General features: G+C 34.1%; 1 protein-coding gene across 1 annotated transcript; it reads left to right on the top strand.

Annotated features, from left to right (window-relative positions):
- The first annotated feature begins 83 nt into the window (after nt 1–83).
- On the top strand, nt 84–20,775 carry LOC149804755 (transmembrane protein 179-like). The gene is made up of 4 exons (XM_089943980.1): nt 84–478; nt 10,977–11,114; nt 13,374–13,458; nt 16,187–20,775. The coding sequence occupies exons 1-4, from the start codon at nt 171–173 to the stop codon at nt 16,346–16,348; spliced, it is 693 nt and encodes a 230-aa protein (XP_089800106.1). The 5' UTR covers nt 84–170; the 3' UTR covers nt 16,349–20,775.
- Nucleotides 20,776–21,069: the final 294 nt, after the last annotated feature.

Below are 21,069 nucleotides of genomic sequence, written 5' to 3'. Positions count from 1 at the left end.
GGAAACTCAAGAATATATTAGACTGTCTTAAATAAATTAACCACCACTCATGGAAAAATTTAAATAAAGGAGGAACCCTTCTAGATACGCCCCATTGAGTACCAGCCCAACAGCCTGAACTTTGATACGTCAACCATATATGATTCGATTTTTGCAGATGACATCTAATAATGGGTCTGGGAAATACTGTAGTTTTAGCGCAAGTGACAACATTTTTAATTTCATTCATTGTTTCGTTCTTTCTTTTTGTTCCTTTGTCAACAAATCAGCGTGAATTCAATGGCAAGTGTATGTTGTATGCAACAGGGACTTGGAAAAGCAACAGCAGCGTAGATGACGGCGTTACCCAACTTAAAGACATTAAATGGGGACCAGACAGTGCTTGCGGCTTTAATATTTTTATGGGAGTGATGGTCATGCTTGTTTCATTATTCTATGTAGTTTGGGAGTCACTTTTTCTATGCAGAGACTCTGACAGGTGTGTATTTTCGTGTTGACAAGGGTTATAACATAGTTTAAAATGTCCCTACCGCTGACGGGATATAATCTCGGTTTTTTATTACATACCCCAAAATCGACTTCACACTGACATTTCTGTAATACCATCTAAGGGTACTACTAACATTGCAAAGGCACACATAAATGTGCAAATCTCAGACGTTGTATAGAACACCTGAAATGGCTCATGCACGCGCGCTGAGTCACTTTTTGCAGCTACAGGTGTCAGTTTTTGGAGAATTTTGATATCACATACCTATAAATAGCGTTTATTCACTTTATTTTGCACATTGTCTTTCGAAATTCCTATAAAGATTATTGTCTAATTACCTCGAAATATGCTTAACAGCAAAGTCAATGATAAGGTAAGTCAGCATTTTTAGACACAGTTACCCAAGCGGGTGATCTCATTTAAACCGGGCTCAGTTGCATGCTGTGATGTAAGAAGGAAAGAGCCTGCTGTTGGGAAGAAGTTGTACTACAAACAAAGAGACGCAACAATGTCGTCATTCATAAACAAAGCATGGGGAAAACGCAAGCAGGAAATAAAACAATGGCCTACAAGTTCAAAAAATTAGAGGTAATTATGTAACTTCATATATATCTTATTTATGGTATGTCATGTCTTATATTTCAATTTGCATATAAAATCTATTTTTCCCATATAAATATGTTCTTTCATACACATAAGGAAATGTGGCAGTTAATTCAGATTTGTTTTAGTTAAAGTTGCATTATGCTAAATTATCATTTTGAAGAAATGTCATATGTACAAGTTAAGAATAAAACTTGCTTTAAATAAATGTATGTTACTCCATCTCATTCATAGCTGAACATCCATACAAAAGATACACTAGATGAATGAACGTTTGAGCAACTTATTGTTCACACGACTATACCCAAGATTTACCCTTTACTAATAATCCAATATCAACTTTCTTGACCCAGTCTAATACTCAACTGACATTGTAAAAGTCCACAGTGATCAATAATTTTCATCATTAAATTTTGTTATGACAATCATTGTGCAGATCACTCAAAAATCACAATTGAATAAATCTTGATAAAACTATGTTACAATTAAATTTGAAAACTAAAATTAATTGTTAAATTTATACCAGTAAATGCACATACATGACCCAGGTGACTTTTACTATAGGATAGTATTTTACCAAGTTATTTTATTTTGTATAGTTTGTCACGCAATTGCTGATCATTTGTTGGTATGAGCAGCACATGTGTTGTCGTTATTTGGCATATGTATACATTTGATTGGATAATTATCTCTTTCTTGCAATTGTTCATTACCATTGGTCAAACAAAACACGTTTTTATTTTTACCTGTAACTGATCATAGACGAGAAGGGTATATGGGATGGCCCATAGCCATTTCGTCTCTCCATTAACAAGTCTTTTTCATTAAAATTCTAACCCTATGCAAAATACAAAACTGTAAAGCACCACCTAAATGGATGGTCATATCAGCATGGGGTATATTTTGCTGAAAGACTTATGATGTCCATTTGGTCTAAGGCAAAAAGGATGCTACTCAGAGATCTAATATGGCCACAGCATCTAGACTTATGATCATATTAGCATGGGATTTACACTAAAAGACTTCATGTTGTATAATGGTCATTCATGAAAATTGTGCCAGTCTGACATCGAATATGACCACCACAGTGGTTATCTATAAAGTTTTGCTAGTGCTGCTTCAACTAGATGGCTGGTCATATTGATTTGTGCTTTCACCTGAAGACTTTTTATAATTATCACTTGGTCCTAAATGGAAATGGTGTGAATGTGATAATCCAGTATGGCCTGCATTGTAACCATCTTGAAATTCTTGTTACTTTTACTCCCCTAGAACGGGGTGTGTGTGTGTGTGTGTGTGTGTGTGCGTGATTTAGATTTGTAACATTGCTTTAACAATTTAGGCATATCGCCTGCAGTGTGTCAGTATATAGTGATGTCTAGCACTGGGGCATCATGTCCCACCCAGTCACATTATTTTGACACCAGGGTGACCAGTCCTAATACTAACCTCTTAATGCTGAGTACAAATCAAGGCAGCTGCTAGCATCATTTATATGTCTTTGGTATGTCTCGGCCTAGGTTCAACCTCCCACATCTGAGGCAGACACTCTAATCACTAATCCACCCCAAAATGGAAAGTCATATCAGCATGGGGTTTTCACTAGAAAATGTATGTTTATCTATATTTGTTATAACTTCTGGTACATGATTTTCACTAATTTTTTAAATTTTTATTCATGGCTGTATATAATAGTGATTACCTTTACTTGAAATTGTGTACTTACATAGTCTGTTTTAAGATGCTAAAGAGCATAAAATTACATTGATTCTATAAATAGGTGCTCAAGTATGTGTTGACAATTACTAATAATAGAACCATTAGTAAATATGTCTATGAGATTTGGCATATTTCCCATTAGACAGATTGGTCAGGTGGTATGTTAGAAGAATTAAGTTAATTCCTGTGGGATGAGTTTGGTCACATGAATAGGTATTTTGAAATATTAAATTGAGTAGTACGATCTATCACATGGGGTATATTGCAACATATATTCATAATGGACTGTTGAAAGTATATATAAGGAGAAAAGTGCGAAATCTGATTCATTCCTATTTTGGAGTCATTCTTTTCTCTTGTGTTCTGCTTGTAACATCAAGTCTGCAGACATGTTTTATGCTGTATTTAAATGTTATTTTGAGAGGACAAATATTTGTTTAGACTGTTCAGTGGAAATAGAAAGTACTCAATTGGACTATAATATTATTTTGGAACTATTGTAAATTATTTAGAGGAGTTCAGGACAATTCCATTTTGACAACATGATTCTTGGCAGACTAATATATTTCCAGTTTTGGAAATTATATGGCACTTTTCATACTTTTGGACTTGAATAATACTTTTTCAAGACTGTTTGGATTCACTTCATAATGCTGTGTTCCTCTGACATTTTTATTTATAGCTTTGATAATTAAATTGTTTGTCAAGTTTTTAAGAACTTGCATCTTTCTGTTACTTAGGTTATGACCAGACTGCTCCGGTGGCCTAGTGGTTAGAGCGTCCGTCTCGGATGCGGGAGGTCCTGGGTTTGATCCCCTGCTGAGTCATACCAAATAGTTACAAAAATGGTACTAACTGCTGCCTCGCTTGGCGCTCAGCATTAAGGGGTTAGTGTTAGGACTGGTCGGCCTGGTTTCAGGATAATGTGACTGGGTGGGACATCATGCTACATGTCTGCGACATGATGCACCAGTGCTAGACATCACTATAAACTGTCACATTGCAGACATCGTAGCGATATGACTGAATTTTTTTAAAGCTATGTTAAAAATCCAAATCACATCACAGGTTATGACCATAGTGACATACATGTAACAACTTCTTATGTCTTGTTGGTCCCAAATTAAAATGGCACTTATCTAATGTCCAATATGGTCACAGTGGTGGGCATCTTGAAATATTGTTATCTCCTGTCTTGCCAAATGGATTGGCTATATAAACTTGGAGTTTTCACCTATGATTTCTAATTGGTTCTATATGAAAATTTTACTAATGATACATCCAGTATGCATGCCATGACAGTTGTCTTGAAAATATTACTATATGTAAACCCCCTAAATGAATGGTCATATTGACATGGGTTTTTCACCTGTTACGACTGAATGTCTTAAATTGTTTAACAGAAAGAAAGTAAAACCAACAATTTAACAGAATCAATGAGCAGTTTATTTCTTTACAATACAAAGTAAAAATTAAAGAGACACAGTATTGTGAATTAAATCCCAAATTATCCTAATGTCCTATTACAAGTACAAAAATATATAATGATATATAATGTTACAAAAGAACTCCTAGTCTTGAATGTTTTAATGTAACACAGTGTTGCAATCCAGAATGTGTGTGAATGAGTTCACAAAAATCCAAAGTAGTGTGTATGAATCCAAAAATTGAATGTACACTTCAGTAATTTCCAATGGATATTTCAAATTTTAAATTCCTATCACATTATATCTGACTTCAACAACATAGCTGGATTGCCAGTGACTGATACAAATTTGGAATAAATTATTCATTTATCGAATTCCCATTCATACACATTTTTGTGTGACTTAGAGGCTAGATGTGAATCATTCCCATAGAAAATTCTGGTCTAATTGTAAACAAGACTGGGCCTAGAATGCTCCAAAGTCAAGTACTTTTATAGATTCAATTACAACTTACAATCATAGACAAAAGTTAAAGTGCAATTTACCATCATGGACAAAAGTTAAGCACACAAATATACTGTAACATGCTCACCCCTGGTTTAATTTCCCAGCACAAGCTCACTTATATTTAGAAAATTACTTGCTGTTTCGAAACTTTGGCAATCCTTAAATTGAGACCGTGAAATTGCAATATTACCCCTATGAATACTCAACGCTTTATCTTTGGCTTTGATTTTCCTTAGTACCGAAATTTACTAAATTTTTATATTGCAGATATATAATTATTTCCAGTTAATTTCTATTTAGAGAATGATAACATTCCCTATCACTTTTGGAAGCCGATTATGTATCGCATTTGCATATGAACCCGATTTCGGTTGAAAGGAAACTGACTGGTGTGCACTACACCGTTATTTATAACCTTTGGTTGCACTACACAGTCAAACACACCGCCAAAATAGTACATATTGCTAACAAGTATTTAAGACTCGATAAATATTAAATATCTTTAAATATTGATTCAAAACAAATATTGATTGCTAATTATATTATTACACTCCTAATTACAAACATATGATCAAACACTAAAATCATTGTGTCGTACATATAAACAGTAAACATTGGCCTCCAAACAAGTTTTTGGTGCGGGAAAATTAGAACATGCACTATCCGGATGCGTCCTTCCAGGAGACGGTAAGTGCATTATTCTATTGTTGAGCATAACTTATTCTACATAGAAAGCTAGTTACATCAACTGTTTATTGGTGTTCAGTAATGATTGCATACACCGCGTAGTGGAAATCTGATGTGCCTCCAATACATCAATTGCTTCCAAAACAAAGAATGGTGGACATGGTGAAATACATTGAACGTTGTACATAATATCAATCATACAGAAGATTTGTTTTGTAATACATTGAACTTAACATAGTATTAGAATATCCATCTGTACATGAAAGTATTATATGTGTGATTTACAGCATTGAAACAATGTAAACCGATGATATGACACAATGGAGGTGCCTCCAAAACAAAGATGGCGGACATTGTAAAACACATCGAACGTTGTGCATAATATAAATGATACAGAACATTCTTTGGCAAAAACATCTTAACATAGTTTCAAACTACCCATATGGACATCAAGCTAGTATATTTGTATTGATGTACAATTCGTAACAATATATAATTCACCTAATGGTTTCTAACAATGTCCTAAATAAAAATTATGCAAATCCAACATCCAATATGTCCGCCACAGTAGCTAATTTGAAAATCCCGTTACCACTGAAGAATATTAAGGATAGTTTCAATACTTAGAATTTTGATCCTGCCTTGCATTCTTGAAATTCTTATCTGTTGGTTTCTTTAAGTGACTCTTTTTGTCAGGGTTTTATAACCCTGTTGACAGGCTACCAAAGACTTGATCAAAAGAGACATCAAGTCCCACAAAGGATATCTAATGTAGCAAAAGTGACACAAAATAAAATTATGCTTAGCCATGCAAACCAATGATGGCTGCCTCATTGTATCCTTGGGAAGGCACTTATAGGTAGCTTCCATTTCCTCTGCATGATATAGCCAATACACAGATCTACCCACTGACTTGTGCAGTAATTGCAGTCCCAAGAGTGGTTGTGTAAATTAAATTTCAGGTAACTCAAAACTTTGGGTTTCGTTGCTTTCAATAATAATAAGTCATTTCAGCCATTTATGAATCCTGGTACATGTATATTTGTTTTAGACGTTTAATTTCATTATTTTTCTAGGCTTCACAAGAAAATTAAACTAAAAAATTCTTGTGAAATCATCTTAACATGAAATTTATCCAAGTGTGTGTGTGTGTGTGTGTATATATATATATATATATATATATATATATATATATATATATATATATATATATGTGTGTGTGTGTGTGTGTGTCAAAACCTTTTTCCCTGGTAACTCACTTTAAATGTGGGGTTTGGCATGGATCCTATTTTTTTATAACTAGAAAATAAAACAATTGGCCCCTAATTGTTGAACTCTAAGAAAATTTAGATTAAAATTGGTAACTGAAATCTTGATGTATTGCTTGTTTTGTCATTAAAAATGGTGGACAGGACCTGTAAATTTGAATCAACATAATAGAAAGTCATATATTTTGTTAAATTTTCTTTCCAAACAACATTCTTAGTACACCATAAATAACAATATAAAAAATAATTGATCAATGAAAATGTCACTAAAGCTTACTAGAGGCAGCGCTTTAATAAATAAATACCAATCAAGTTTTCTTGACTGAAATGTTTTTTAGTCCTTTAGTTCAGTTTAATTGTAATCATCATGAATGCAATGGGCCCTCATGTTTTCAAACACAAATATGTTTATCTTGTTATGTATATTTGATTTAATTTAATTGTTTGTTTGTTAGTTGTAACAAATTTTTATTGTTTTAGTTGCTATTGTAATGTAACTTTATTTACTGGAATAGAGTTCAGTTCTGGCTGATGTTTTGTTTTATTTTGAAACTTTATAGAGACATTGTATCTAATGCTGACCTAGTTCCTGACCTTGATTCAGAAATAAGTGATAGTTTTAGTAGACAACTTAAAAAAAAAATCTATTCTTTCTCAAATTAAGAGTCATAAAGTGAAATTAATGCCATACTTGGAGTATGTGACAAATAACATTATCAGTTGTTTTTCCAGAGGATTGACCCACATCTGGGCATCTATTTTGCATTGTAGCTAGCTTTATTGTTGATGTTTTAAGAAATAGTAGTCATTCTTGCCATAACACTTGAGATGTCAAAATGTTTTATGTTGTGACCAGTTTTGGGGCTAATCATTTTGTTTTCAACAAATTATTTCGATTCCAAGAGATAATATTTCCGAGGAAATATTTGTGCTCTAAATTAATTTTTGGACAAGGACATTTATCAAAACTTACACAGAGTTCAAACTCTGGAATATTATTTTCTATGGTTCAACAAAGAACTGTTGACACATCATTACAGTGTTGACCACGGCTTATGTCATCACCTTCCATTTTGGATTTCATCGGGATTTGATTAGTAAAACTGATTTGTTTTATCATTTTTATCTTGTTTTTCTGGGAAATAAATTGTTAAATTTTACACAGCTTGTTGTCTTCACTCTTTTCTTGTTACTGTTTGAAAGAGCCTAAACACGTAACAGTCTGCCGTAACAGCTATGCCAGTGAGCCTTTCCATGAGAACCTAACCAAGTGCCCACTGTGTTTTGATCTTACTGGTGGAAGTATTTATTGTACTGTGGCATTGAATTAAAAACAGACCTGCTTTTTTGTGTATGGAGAACTATAATGCAAAACACACACATACCCAAAGAAAATCAAAGCATAATGGCAGTCTTATATTTATGGTGTAGTAATTGAAATTCTGATAATGTTAACGGACATGTACAGTACATGTTAACTTTTACAGTAAATTGAACCAATCATGTATGCACTTTCACCAGTAGCAATGACAGTCTTTTTATTCTGAAATTTTCATTTCATACATTTATATGAAATGCTTAAAAGTTTCAAGAAAATGGAACTTTTCACAAAGGATAAAACAAAACAAACAAGATCAGTCTATAGTGTCTTCCAGTTTAGTTATATTATTCTTGATAAATGAATAAAAAAAATGTGCACAAATATAGTTATGTCATTATTGATAAATAAATGAAAATTTTATTATATGAATAAAAAATGATCATGGTTGGGTATTTATCGATGTGTAAATTTTACCTAATCACTCACAAAGTAAATAAAGTCCAAAGGACTAGGTAAAATTTACACATCAATAAATATCCAACCATGATCATTTAATCCTTATAATTCCAATTTCGTCCTTTCTTTCGTCAAATCAATTTATTCCATCAACAATGCATTCCAATTTAAGTAGCGCATACTTTCCTTTCATTCGCCACTTCACATCACCCCATAATACATAACCTGTACAGAATCACACGAACATAATGACTACTGTCACAGTTACGTTTATTCAGAAACTTCATACTTTTCATCTTAGATCATTCTCAACAGCATTAATACTTGTGATGACCTGTTCAGTGATCCAATTTCAAATGAAATTTAACTACTTTGCAGGAATAACATTTTATATCTTTTTCATCAGCGTTAATACTTAACAAGACCCTTTTGGTTATCTAATGTGAAATTAAATATGCAGTCGTTAAATGTAGAGTTGCTCACAAAACCGGCCACATGTTTTGTTTGGTTGAATAGTTGAGTGCTGGAAGGAATTAATGACTACACATCCAAAATAAATTAGCACAACAATCACCTTTATGGATTATTATATACATTTTTCAATGGTGTAAAGTCACATTGGTGGACAAGGTAGTTTTAAAAACTTTATTCAGTCTTTGAATAATGGTCTCATAAATATTTGTTTTTATTTTTGTGTAAGTGGTCATGTTTACCATGTCACCAACAACCACACACATTTAAAATATTTTTTATATTGAAAAAACACCATGAAAATGCCAATACCCCATTTTGTGTTTCGTTTAATAGCCATTAAGTATTGATTTATTTCAATAGCTTTTAAGTCCCCCTCAGATAATTTTTTTATCTTGGTGTATATCCCTCATCGGCCTCAAAATTTACTGGCCCAGTTCCCACACTATTATTATTGTTGTTGTGTATGGCTAGGGTGACTGAGGTCATGGGGTGCTGTGTGAGGGAATTTACCATTCTCTATTGTTATGTTTCATTTTCAGCGTTTGTAACATCGCATTATTGTCAAATCCATCTTCATCTGCTTCAATCACTTCTATTATTTCTTTTAACTCCTGGTCATCTAATTGTTCAAAACACTCCACAGAAGATTGCAGTGAAAAATCACTAATCGGACATTTTGCACGACTATGTATGCAATGTTTATTATTAATTCAAACAGTACAAAAACTGAAAGTAGTCCCAGAATTTTTCGATGTGTAAAAAATTCAGTTCAGTATCACGTGACCGTTTGCAGCCAATTGTACTGCAGAATATCTGTTTCATTTATAAAAATTGGAATTATATTTAATTATCAGCAATTTAAAAGAATATGCAGTAGTATAGTTTGGTTAAAATTTTTACTAACTTACTCTCTGTATGCAGGTTTACAAGGCCAAAACCTCTTGGTACATGTATTTTGTTGTTTTTAATTTACCTCTTTACATTCACATTCATAATGGGGGCTGAGTGGCCAAGTGGTCTAAAGCATTTGCCATTGTGGATCATTGCCTTCTCACCTCTATATGCATGGTGGGTTCAAGTCTCAGGCTTGGCCAATGTGAGTATGTGAGAAAGCTTGCCAGTAGTTTTCATTAGTGGGTTTTCCAGATTCTTCCTCCATCATTTATACTGGCCGCCATGTATAACCTATCTTGTGTTGAAAGATGGCATTAAACCCTACAACAACAACAACATTCCTAATGCCTTAGCTTATCCACATTATTGTTTGTACTTTATGTTATGAGAAGTGAAAATACCCAGTTAGGTAGATATCATGAGATTGTTTACTGTTCTGTACATGCGTGCTGTCATGGAATTAAATGGTGAGTGAGAAGGATGAGAATCTGCAGATGTCTATCACAGTAGACATTGAAATGAAGGATAAAAAAATCACATTTAATAATTAAATCATTGTGGTAAAATTCAATAATAAAGACAGCATGAAAGAAGATGCATGTAGTTGGAGTGGTGTTTTAGCTATCTTAAACATTGCAATACAGTATATGATTATACCTACTTGTAACCTTTGTTATTTGTTTCTCTTTCTATCCATTTATCGCTTTCTTTTTTATGTTTATTTTCTATTATGTAAAAGAAGGAGACAAAAATGAAGCAAATCCCACTATGGATGAACAATGGGCATTATTCACTTCCATGGTTTTAACATCCAGGTTGATGGTTGTGATAAACTGAATCCCATTTCCATCAAGTTGCACATGCTTGAACTAGCATTTGGTATTATCCATGCTGTCTGGATTTAAGTATGGCAGTTTATGTCATTTCTGATCAAATACATTATTATGATTGTGCATGCATATCTATAGGCTAGGCTATTGTCATTAGAGTAAGTATGCTAGACAGACTATAGTAACAGATGTTATGGCTTCTAAAGCTATCCTAGCTATACCTCACTTAGAATTTTGTTGGTTCTTTGGAATGTACAGATTTGTTGTGATAATACAGATATATTTTCTTATTTTTTTAAGCTCTTGGCTGGGGTCCTTTATCAAGGCCCTACTTTCCATTGTCATGATGCTGCTGCTGTTCACCTCTTCGTTAGTATTGTCAGTGGGATTTAATAAGTGGTGTAGGCTGATTGAGCGTCCAGAGTCACAGTTGGTATCGTAAGTTACCAGTACATGTATATTATCCTTTCTCTGTAGCCTTCTCATCGTACCTTTTAAAGCAAATGTATTGATAATATTGGTATGATTTCCAGAACTCTTTTTAAGTGTTCTTTATTCTTTCAGTTTATTTTGTTTTAGGTAGATGCTATTTATTGTTTGTACTTTTATAGCAGTACACATTATCTGTCAGTATTGCATAACTTTATATTATTTGAGAGAATTACCCTCGAGTATATACATGTAATAAGAATGTGTCCTAGATGAAAATCCATAGATAATTCTGGAAAGAAACCAGAATACAGCACAGCCCCAGTCTGTTGCCCAAGTCACTGGCACATTCTTCATAGTTCTCATTCTTTTCTAGAGATCATTTGTATTGCATATAAAATGTCTCTCTGCAGAATCTGTGTCTTTATATTGTGGCTAAACACTCATCAGTCTATTCTGTATTTCTCAGAGTTTATTCCCTCAGAAGAATTAATGATCAATTTTTAAGCCAAGTTTCTCTGTAGCTTTGCAATACTTCCTAAATGTCGTGCAGCGAATAAGCTACCTTAAATGCTGATTGATGGTTATTGTTTACCCTGGACGAGAACAAACAATAACCACCAATTACAATTGGTGACACCAGCAGTGTAGCTTTCAAATGCACATGAAAATGTACTCGGTACAGTACACAATTTTTATTTAACCATTCACCGTTAAAGCACTAATGTATTGCTTATCGTGACATCTGTTGTTCAGGTAGGCAACTATTCATGGATATGTGCTCTACTTGATATGAATGGTTGTCAAACTAAATTTTACTGACTTATTGTGTCTGGGAACGAGAATTATGTCATGGTTTGAACCTTGCATCAATGAAAGTTTTACAAAGTGTGTTTACAATACAGGCTACCTAGAAAACTTAAAAGGCTGACTTCCAGTGTGGTTCTGCTTCAGGTGGCAATTTTCTTCAGCAGATACTTGCTGTTGACATTTATCAAGTGAATAATTTTTAAAATTTTGACATCACATTATTGGAGCTGGGAAAGTGTTCATGGAGATACCACTGTGTGATTTTGAGCCCAAAAATGGAGTTAAATACAAGTCTGATGTACATGGATGAACAGAAATAGACAGCATGCCAGATAATTAGCCTTTCAGCAAATATGCAAAAGGCAATCCAATTAAAATTCAGACAATTTAAAAGTAGAATGTAATGTTCATTTCTTTTCTCAAACTATATTGTCTTTTGGGATCAGGTGCTACAAAACCATATACTCTATTTAGGTTTTAATGTCACTGTGGATGCAGTTTTTTAATTTCTCAATTTTTCAACATACTAGCATCAGCTCTTTTTATGCCTGAAGCAGAAGCTTTCTTAACATAGCTTCAAGGGTCACCATATAATATGTCCCAAAACCTATTTTGAAGGGCAAAAATATAAAGTCTAGAGATCCATTAAATACTTTGCTTACAACAGATCGTATTGTCTGGCAAGCTAAAGCAGTTCATTAAATTTCAAGGACTCTAATCCATCCTGGGTAGGATTTAAAACAAAATTCTCCACTTTAGATGACACTGTAAAAGCTTGTTGGTTTCACATTGGATTTCTCAAATATGTCATTAAAATACCTGGGACTAAGAAGTTTCCAAAACAATGAATTTAAATTTCAAAAACAAAGTTTTCTAAAATATTTTAGAGAAATTCATATTCCATACACAAATCCCCCAATTTTCTCTTACAAATCTATTATCTTAAACTATGTAGCAGAAAAGAGCAAAAAGCAACAAATTTTGTACAATTCAGCAAGTAATGTATTTCTCAAGGATACAAAGTCTGAAAATACTTAATAGAATCAAGACTTGAACTCAATGTTTACTATTGATAATGATCTGAATATTTAATCTATTCTCATGGAGAATTATTAGCTCTTTATTATGCAAGGGAGTAACCTGGCTCTGAAAATGTTCAAAATGTACTTGGGACTCTCCATTTTTGTAAATGTTTATATAAATAGCACTGGCAGTTTTTATAAGACTTTCAGGTAAAAAAATTCATTATAAAACATGTGGCACTTAATGGCCATTTGCAATTCCAACAGTTACTGTTAACCAACCCTTAAAGTGGGTCAAAGTGATCCAGATGCACAACACAGCTTGTCTTTTTCACACAGCAATACAAATAAGCATGACAAACTAGTTGCCCTCCCTCAGCTTTTACGACAACAAAAGATTTTCATTGACTTTTAGTAAGTTATTCTTTTTATTTAGGTGTGAAACAGCACAATACATAACATTTCTTCAAGACTATGGGATTGACCAGACTAACTTCTACACAGAGATACAGATGGCTCAGGTATATATGGCTTTCTTCAGCTATACAAAGTAATTATGGAAAACATCTTTTCAAGCTCAACCTTTTAGTAATATAGTAGGAGTATGAGACTTCAGTTACTGATACAGGGCTCGAAATTAGCGGTAGTCCGCTTGCCCGAGGCTAGCAGATTTCCTGTCAGACTAGTAACTTTCATAATGTTAATAGTCTGATGGGTTTGTAAGTTTCAGTTATCAATAGTCGGCATTTGTTTAAGCCATTCCCTAATAAAGACCTGACTTAGCAGATGTTATGTAGAATCAATGCAGTGGCCATTGTAAACACAGTCATAAAATATTAGCATGAGAAGATGAAGTCAATTTCTGCCTCAGAAAGGTGCATTTCTATAAGAATCCATCCGATTTTGTATATTTCACTTAACAGCACAAATTATGGTCCCGTTATTAACAACCAAAGTTTGGTAATTGATCCTAATTAATCTGATAACGAATTAAATGAAAAAATGACATGGTATCACACTTAATTCACTTGACCACAGTAGCAAACTACAAAATGATATACCACACTAAAGAACATGGCAAAAACTATTCAAAGAAATAAGTTTGCACATTTTTTTGTGTAAGGTTCTTTTTTTTGGCTCGCTACCCAAACGCTCCAACAGTCCCAAACAGGAAACTACATATTTTACATTTCCATCGACTACCTTTTCTATGATGATAAGAATAGTTTTTATATTTTTCCCTTACAAGAATGAACAAATACATGTAATTGAATACACGTGGAGATGTCCAAGCAGAATGCCATACATTTGTTGGGAATTAAAATCTCTGAGCATGGGCATCTAAGATTTGAAAATTTTGCGCCTTATTATTAATTTAAGCAATACATTGAAGTTCGATTAATTAGGAACAGTTACCAAACTTACATGATTCCCATCACACCAAGGGTAATGTCGGTCATCAGGGTGGGGTGGGGTGTGTGAAATCCTTACATATTGGAACTCAACAAATCCAGCTGACTTCACTGAGTGAACTATGTAATATCACACAGAACTTCCAGCAATGGTCCAGTGATTAAAAAAAATATTTTCTATGTCATTTTCAGGTTATTACAAATTGTGTCAGCAAATGGAATACACTCATGCCCAGTTAATCTATATTGTGGTGTTCCACAGGGGTCTGTTTTTGGACCTGTTGTGTTCATTCTTTACACTCAGCTGCTCTCAAGTGTCATAGATCATGATCCGGTGTCTCACCAATTGTACGCTGACGACACCCAAATATACAAATCTAGCCACCCAACTGAAGTTGATGCTACCATCCAAGGTGTAGAGAGGTGCATTTCTGATGTGAAATCATGAATGACATGTAACAAGCTGCAGATGAATGATGATAAAACTGAGGCCATTCTGATCACAACACAAAGACTGTCTCAGTCACATCCTTTACCTCAAACAATAAATATCAGCAACACCAACATTTAATTCACACAGTCAGTACATAACCCAGGTGTCACTCTGGACAGTACTCTCACGTTGCACCAACATGTCATGAACATATGCAAGGCTTCATATCTTGAGCTGAGACGCATCAGCTCCATTTGCAAATATCTTTAAGTTGATGCCACTAAAACACTTGTATGTTCATTAGTACTTTCAAGACTGGACTACTGTAACTCAATTATGTCTGGTTCATCTCAGTATCTACTTCAGAAACTTCAAAAAGTTCAAAACACAGCTGCTTGGATCATACTTAGAGTACCATGATCAGAGCACACCTCCCCGCTGCTCTGTTTCCTACACTGGCTATCCATTCAATCCAGAATCAAACAAAAAATTTATTCTCTGTGCTATATTTCACTGACAGACTCCAGTCTAACATACCTATCATATTAACCCATGTGTACACACCAGCAAGATGCTTACGCTCCTCTTCTGACAAGCGTATGCTCATTATTCCCACTATGAATATGAAGTCATATGGACAATGTTCTTTTGTATACCACAGGCCCATCAACATGGAATGAATTTCCCACTGAACTTAGACACAGTGATCCCATTCAAGAGTGCCCTTACAACTCATTTTGACTGCAAGAACAAACTTAAAGACCTAATAATGTTTCCTACCTTAAAATATTTTCAGAATGTTTTTTTGTTTTTAATTTCATGTTGTTTGTTGTTTGTAATAATGTCATTATATATGTTTTTTATATATTAGGTGTTGTCTAATGTTGTAAAGCTTAGAGCTTCTAGTTATTAGGTGCTATACAAAGTCATTATTATTATTATTATTATTATTATTATTAAAAGAACTGTTCCTCTTTTAATTGTTATTTATTTAAAAATATTGTTTCAGAATTGTTACTGCTTATCACACTGAGCAATATTGATCCAGCTCACATCTAGGACATTTTTTTGATGTGCGAGAATTTATGTATGCACCACCCATGCCAAAAAAAAAGAAATGCTAAAAATAATTTCTTCTTTTGCAGTGAAAACTGGAATAAATGGAATATCAAATGGGAAATAACTCAATATTCAATTTATTAAACTCATTGAATAGTTTACAGTTTTGCTAACAAGTCTTAAAGGGGCTAGAAATTATTCAGCTCACTTCATAAATTCATTATTTAAGCATTCCCAATTTGAGATCCACTATAAGTATCGTAGTGGAAGTGAATTACAGATACCTGGCCCTAGTTATCGTTGGGTAAATAAGTTACTAAAGACAGCTTTTGTTTTCATTTTCAGTTTGGTGGTTGGTGTGCCTTTGTTTGTTGGGTGGTAATAATGGCAATGGCTCTGGTGAAGGTTTACATGAGCCACAAACAAGAAGCTTTTATGACAAGTATGAATCGGGAACGACAGAGGCTACTACAAAAAGTTGGACACAACTCTTCGAGTACAATTTAGACAAAGTCATATTTCTTAAACATTATGTTTAATTGGTATCATTTTGTATGTTTTTGTTTATTATAAGTATAAATATGATATTGTAATATTAAGTTAGGATGCTGATATCATTTTCCTTATCATTTTTTCCAGGCTGAATACAGGTATGGTTTCTTTGCTTTAGTATATAAATATTTACCTGCTTTAATGGTTCAAATTAAAATTTCTTGTACTATTTTGACTTTTTTCAAGACAAACACAACACATGGTGCTTTGTTCTTTGCCAGTCGTTTCCTGTGTAATTCTCTCAGAAGAACAAGGCCATGGGAATGCTTACAGTTTCAAGCCATGTATAGAAGTAGCTTTTAGAAGAATAGGCTTAGATTAATCGTCACATAATATGCCAATAGATCAGGGTGGCCCTGTGTTCACAAACTTCATCAACTTGACTGCACACTTAAATTTCCACTATCAGCCAGTTACAAACTACCTGACATATACAAGTTCATTTTTGACTAGTGAAAACAAAATCTCAGTATCAAACAAGCTCAAAAGTTGTTCGAGTGATATGCATGTTCTTCATTTGATGGCAGAGGTGGCTTTGTATTGCTTGTTCCTCATGTGATGACAGATGTGACTACACTGCTTGTTCATTTTATGATGGCAGACGTGGCTCTGCTCTGCTTGTTCTTCATGTTATGACATGTGACTACACTACTTGTTCATTATATGATGCAGAGGTGACTCTACACTGCTTGTCATGTGATGGCAGAGATGGCTGTACACTGGTTTTTCTTTATGTGATGGCAGAGGTGGCTTTGTGTTGCTTGTTCTTCGTGTGATGACAGATGTGACTGCACTGTGCATGTTCATTATATTATAGCAGAGGTGGCTCTACACTGCTTGTTCTTTATGTGATGGCAGATGTGACTACACTGCTTGTTCTTTATGTGATGGCAGATGTGACTACACTGCTTGTTCATTTTGTGATGGCTTAAGTGGCCCTACACTGCTTATTCATTATGTGATGGCTTAAGTGGCCCTACACTGCTTGTTCATTATGTGATGGCAGAGGTGGCTCTGTGCTGGTTATTTTCACATGGGTGCACGTTATATATTGATAAATATGATCTTTTCATCATCTCCTGTTTTGTTAGTTTTTGTGGTCAATTCTCTGTTAAGATATAAATTGCAAAGACAAACATTGAAAGTTCATTTTACATGTATTTAGAGTGATTGCTTATTTTTTTTTTGGGGGGGGATTTCTTTATTTAGATGGATTACATGTATTTAAAGGGAAATTTGTATGTACTTATTAATATAAAAAGAACCTAATTACCAATATTATGAGAAGTATGCCAAACTAATGACCAAATGGATGCAAGTTTTAATCCTATCATTGGATTAGCCTGGTTGACTACCATGAAAAAGATACATTAGTCTGATTGCCCAGGCACATAGTGACCTATTGTGTATCTGTACTGTACAACACCAAATAAAAACCAATGATCATATTTAAAGCACCATATTTCTCTAAGCCATCTATATACAAACTTTTGGTAGCATCTTCACATTGATGTCTCCTGCTTGGTAGCATCTTGCTAGGACTTGTTTCCCTTTCAGTATCAAATTTATATTTTTTGGAGTTCACAGCAGCTATGAGGAAAGAAAACCAACTATTTGTGTTTATTATGAATGCACTAATTGTAGCATGGTTTTTAGATGAGACATACATACTTCACTGAATCTCAGATGCTTATATACTTGTATATATTATTCTTTTCATATGGTTGCACCATTTACTGTTGTCAGTAAATAAATATTTATATTAAAGTTATAAATATGTTTAGTTTGGCTGCAGCATAGTTTGTGGAAAAAAATATTCTAGACCATCCATGTTAGCCAAGGGTCTTGGATTGACTTTGTTCTGGATCAATACCTGGCATCTCAGCTAGTGAAAACTATGTCTGCTTTGCTATCTGATTACATGCAGCTGAAACTTTTTTTATCCAGTCAGAGCCCTTGTTAAATTTTAAAAGGGAGACTGTAAGGAATAATCATAGCAGCCTCAGTACACAACATCTCGTGCACAAGTTTCTTCAGTTTAAAGGTTAATACAACTTTTGAGTCTATGCCTGTGGACATCATGGAAATCACCTTAGTGAATACCTAACAGGTAACATAATGAGCCATTTCACTGATTATTGTTTGTTTTGGGCTCATTTATCCACAACAGGCACTGTTTCAAAACAATTTCTGGTAGGTAAAGATGCCAGGGACAATGTAGGTCGACGACCCTTGGCTAGCAAAAATGATCCTAGACTCACACCAACACTTGTAAAAAAAATCATTCATTATACATTCTCATGTAAAAAGTGGATATTAATTTATTTTTATTGTAAACCTTGATATTATGTAAAAAATTTACAAAGAAAAGAAATGAAGAATAGTTAGCATTTACTATATTTCATTCAAAATAAATTGGAGAAGCATGAAATTAATTCCTTAGATTATAAAATCATCTGTATTATTATTGATTCATTTATTTATTCTTAGTCTAGTTAAAGGGGCCCTGGGTGGCCTAAAGCACTTGCCTTTATTGATCGCTGCCATCTCACCTCTGTCCATGTGGGTTCAAGTCTCGGACTCATCCAATATGGGTATGTGAGAAAGCTTCCAGTAGCTTCCCATGGGTCGGTGGTTCTTACTAGGGTTTTCCCTGGTTCTTCCCCCACTAATTATACTGGCTGCCATGTATAGGCTATCTTGCACTGAGAATTGTCATTAAGCCCAAACCAACAACTACTCTTGAACAATTAATCCCAGTCATCCATGCCTGTTCTACATATCCACCCAAATGGATGGCTGTATCAACATGGGGTTTTCACAGATATACTTCTTATGATACCTGGTTGGTCCTGAATGAAAATGGTGCCAATCATACATCAGATACGGCTGCCATGATGGCTGTCTTCGAACTCTTGCTGTTTCCCCTCCCTGAATGAATGGTCATATTGACATGAAGTTCTCCCCAAAATACTTAAACATTATATACTTGGTCCTAAATGAAAATGGTGCCAGTTGGACATCCAGTAAGTGTATCCACCAACACAGTTAATTTGAACATTTTGTTATTGGTGAAAATGCAGTTAAAATAAAAAATATCCATATTTAAAATTCCTGGAAATTATTTTTCGCCCAATATAGCATCAGACCCATTGAAAGACTCTTGTTAATGCTTGTTGTTGAGCCCACCTTGTTGCAAACTTTACATAGAGACCACTTCCGTATCCTTGTGAATGTCACTCTAGCCATCCAGCCATGCTGTAGATTAAGGTCACTGTAAAAGTCTTTTAGAGGACCATTCCAATGGCCTAATTGGTTAGAGCATCTGCATTGGATGGAGGAGGTTGCAGGTTCAAACTTCAGCTGAGTCAGACCAAAGACTAGCAGCTGTCTCACTTGGCACTCAGCATTAAGAGGTTAGCATTAGGACTGGTTGGCCTGTTGTCAAGATAATGTGACTATGCGGGAAATGAAGCTACACATCTGTGACATGATGCACCAGTGCTAGACATCACTATAAACTGACACACTGCAGACAGTGTAGTGATACGACTAAAATTGTTAAAGCTACATTAAAAATCCAAATCATACACGAAGAGTCTTTTAGAGTAAGCTCAGTGTCACAGTTTTTTACTTTCCAGCTTAATAAAAGGGGACAAAAAGGATTTCCTTTGTATTTCCATTGAACAGCATTAATATAAATTCCATTATTAAAGATACACATTAAAGCATATTCATGCAACATGCCATTTGGCTCAGCTTCCAAGGTAAGTTACCAAATGTTTTATTGAACTTGTTTTCTGAGGCATATTTAGTAGCAGTCATGTACTACTATAAATAACACAAGATGAAATCAAAAGGTCACAATGATTTGACTTTATTGATTAAATGTATGTTTGATACAAGCACACCATTATTCTAAGACAATAATAGTTGGCCTTAAGTTCACTTCTCATGGTATTTGAATTACATTTATTTCACAGATGCTATTTATGGTAGATCCATAACACTTATTAGATGAATCTTCACGAGTTCTGAGTGGCTTGACCAGAAGCAGGTCATGGTCACATAATGTACTTACTCCATCGCCATTGTTGCCATGTAGGTTTTGGGTGGTTTATTGTACATTTACAACTGTATCCTTTATTCTAACCTTTTCAAAAGTTGATTGTTTTCATGCGATTTGAATGTTTGATATTGATGTCATGTGTACACATTATGTACTCTGTTGTCTCTTACATTACTTTTGACTTCCTTTATGTTCAAATATCCCATCATTCTTGTGTATGGAAAAGACTGAGCTGCTTGTAATTTGAAACCAATTCATACCTGTCCAAGTTGTCTCTCGCGGTACACAAAATCAAAATAAAGAATGAAAAATATTTCTTAATCGGCTGAGTGTAGTATTTTAAAGACATCCCATACCATTACCATGCAAAATAAGCTTTCTACAGGACAGATCTGTCTTGAACAAAACATGAAAACTATATCTATAAATCCCTGTCTTCTTTACCACAGTATGGTTTTGGCTGTTAAAAATTTAACTACACAAATTATACAATACTTGATAGCTAGTTCCATAAAATAAGGATGTTGGTATTGTAACTTTATGCTACTCTGATTAATACAAATACTGTACAATGTCTTGTTGATAGTTTTTTTACGAGTTATCTTGG

Source organism: Sinohyriopsis cumingii, chromosome 2, assembly GCF_028554795.1.
Source record: "Sinohyriopsis cumingii isolate HCF-2022 chromosome 2, ASM2855479v2, whole genome shotgun sequence".
Lineage (NCBI taxonomy): Eukaryota > Metazoa > Mollusca > Bivalvia > Unionida > Unionidae > Sinohyriopsis > Sinohyriopsis cumingii.
The sequence above is the reverse complement of the archived record's forward strand: the minus strand, read 5'-3'. Positions and strand labels throughout refer to the sequence as shown.

Coding starts and splice junctions, on each gene's coding strand:
- LOC149804755 (XM_089943980.1), top strand. CDS start 171: ATGGGTCTGGGAAATACTGTAGTTTTAGCGCAAGTGACAACATTTTTA. Junction 11,115..13,373: donor CCAGAGTCACAGTTGGTATC/GTAAGTTACCAG, acceptor CTTTTTATTTAG/GTGTGAAACAGCACAATACA. Junction 13,459..16,186: donor CAGAGATACAGATGGCTCAG/GTATATATGGCT, acceptor TTTCATTTTCAG/TTTGGTGGTTGGTGTGCCTT.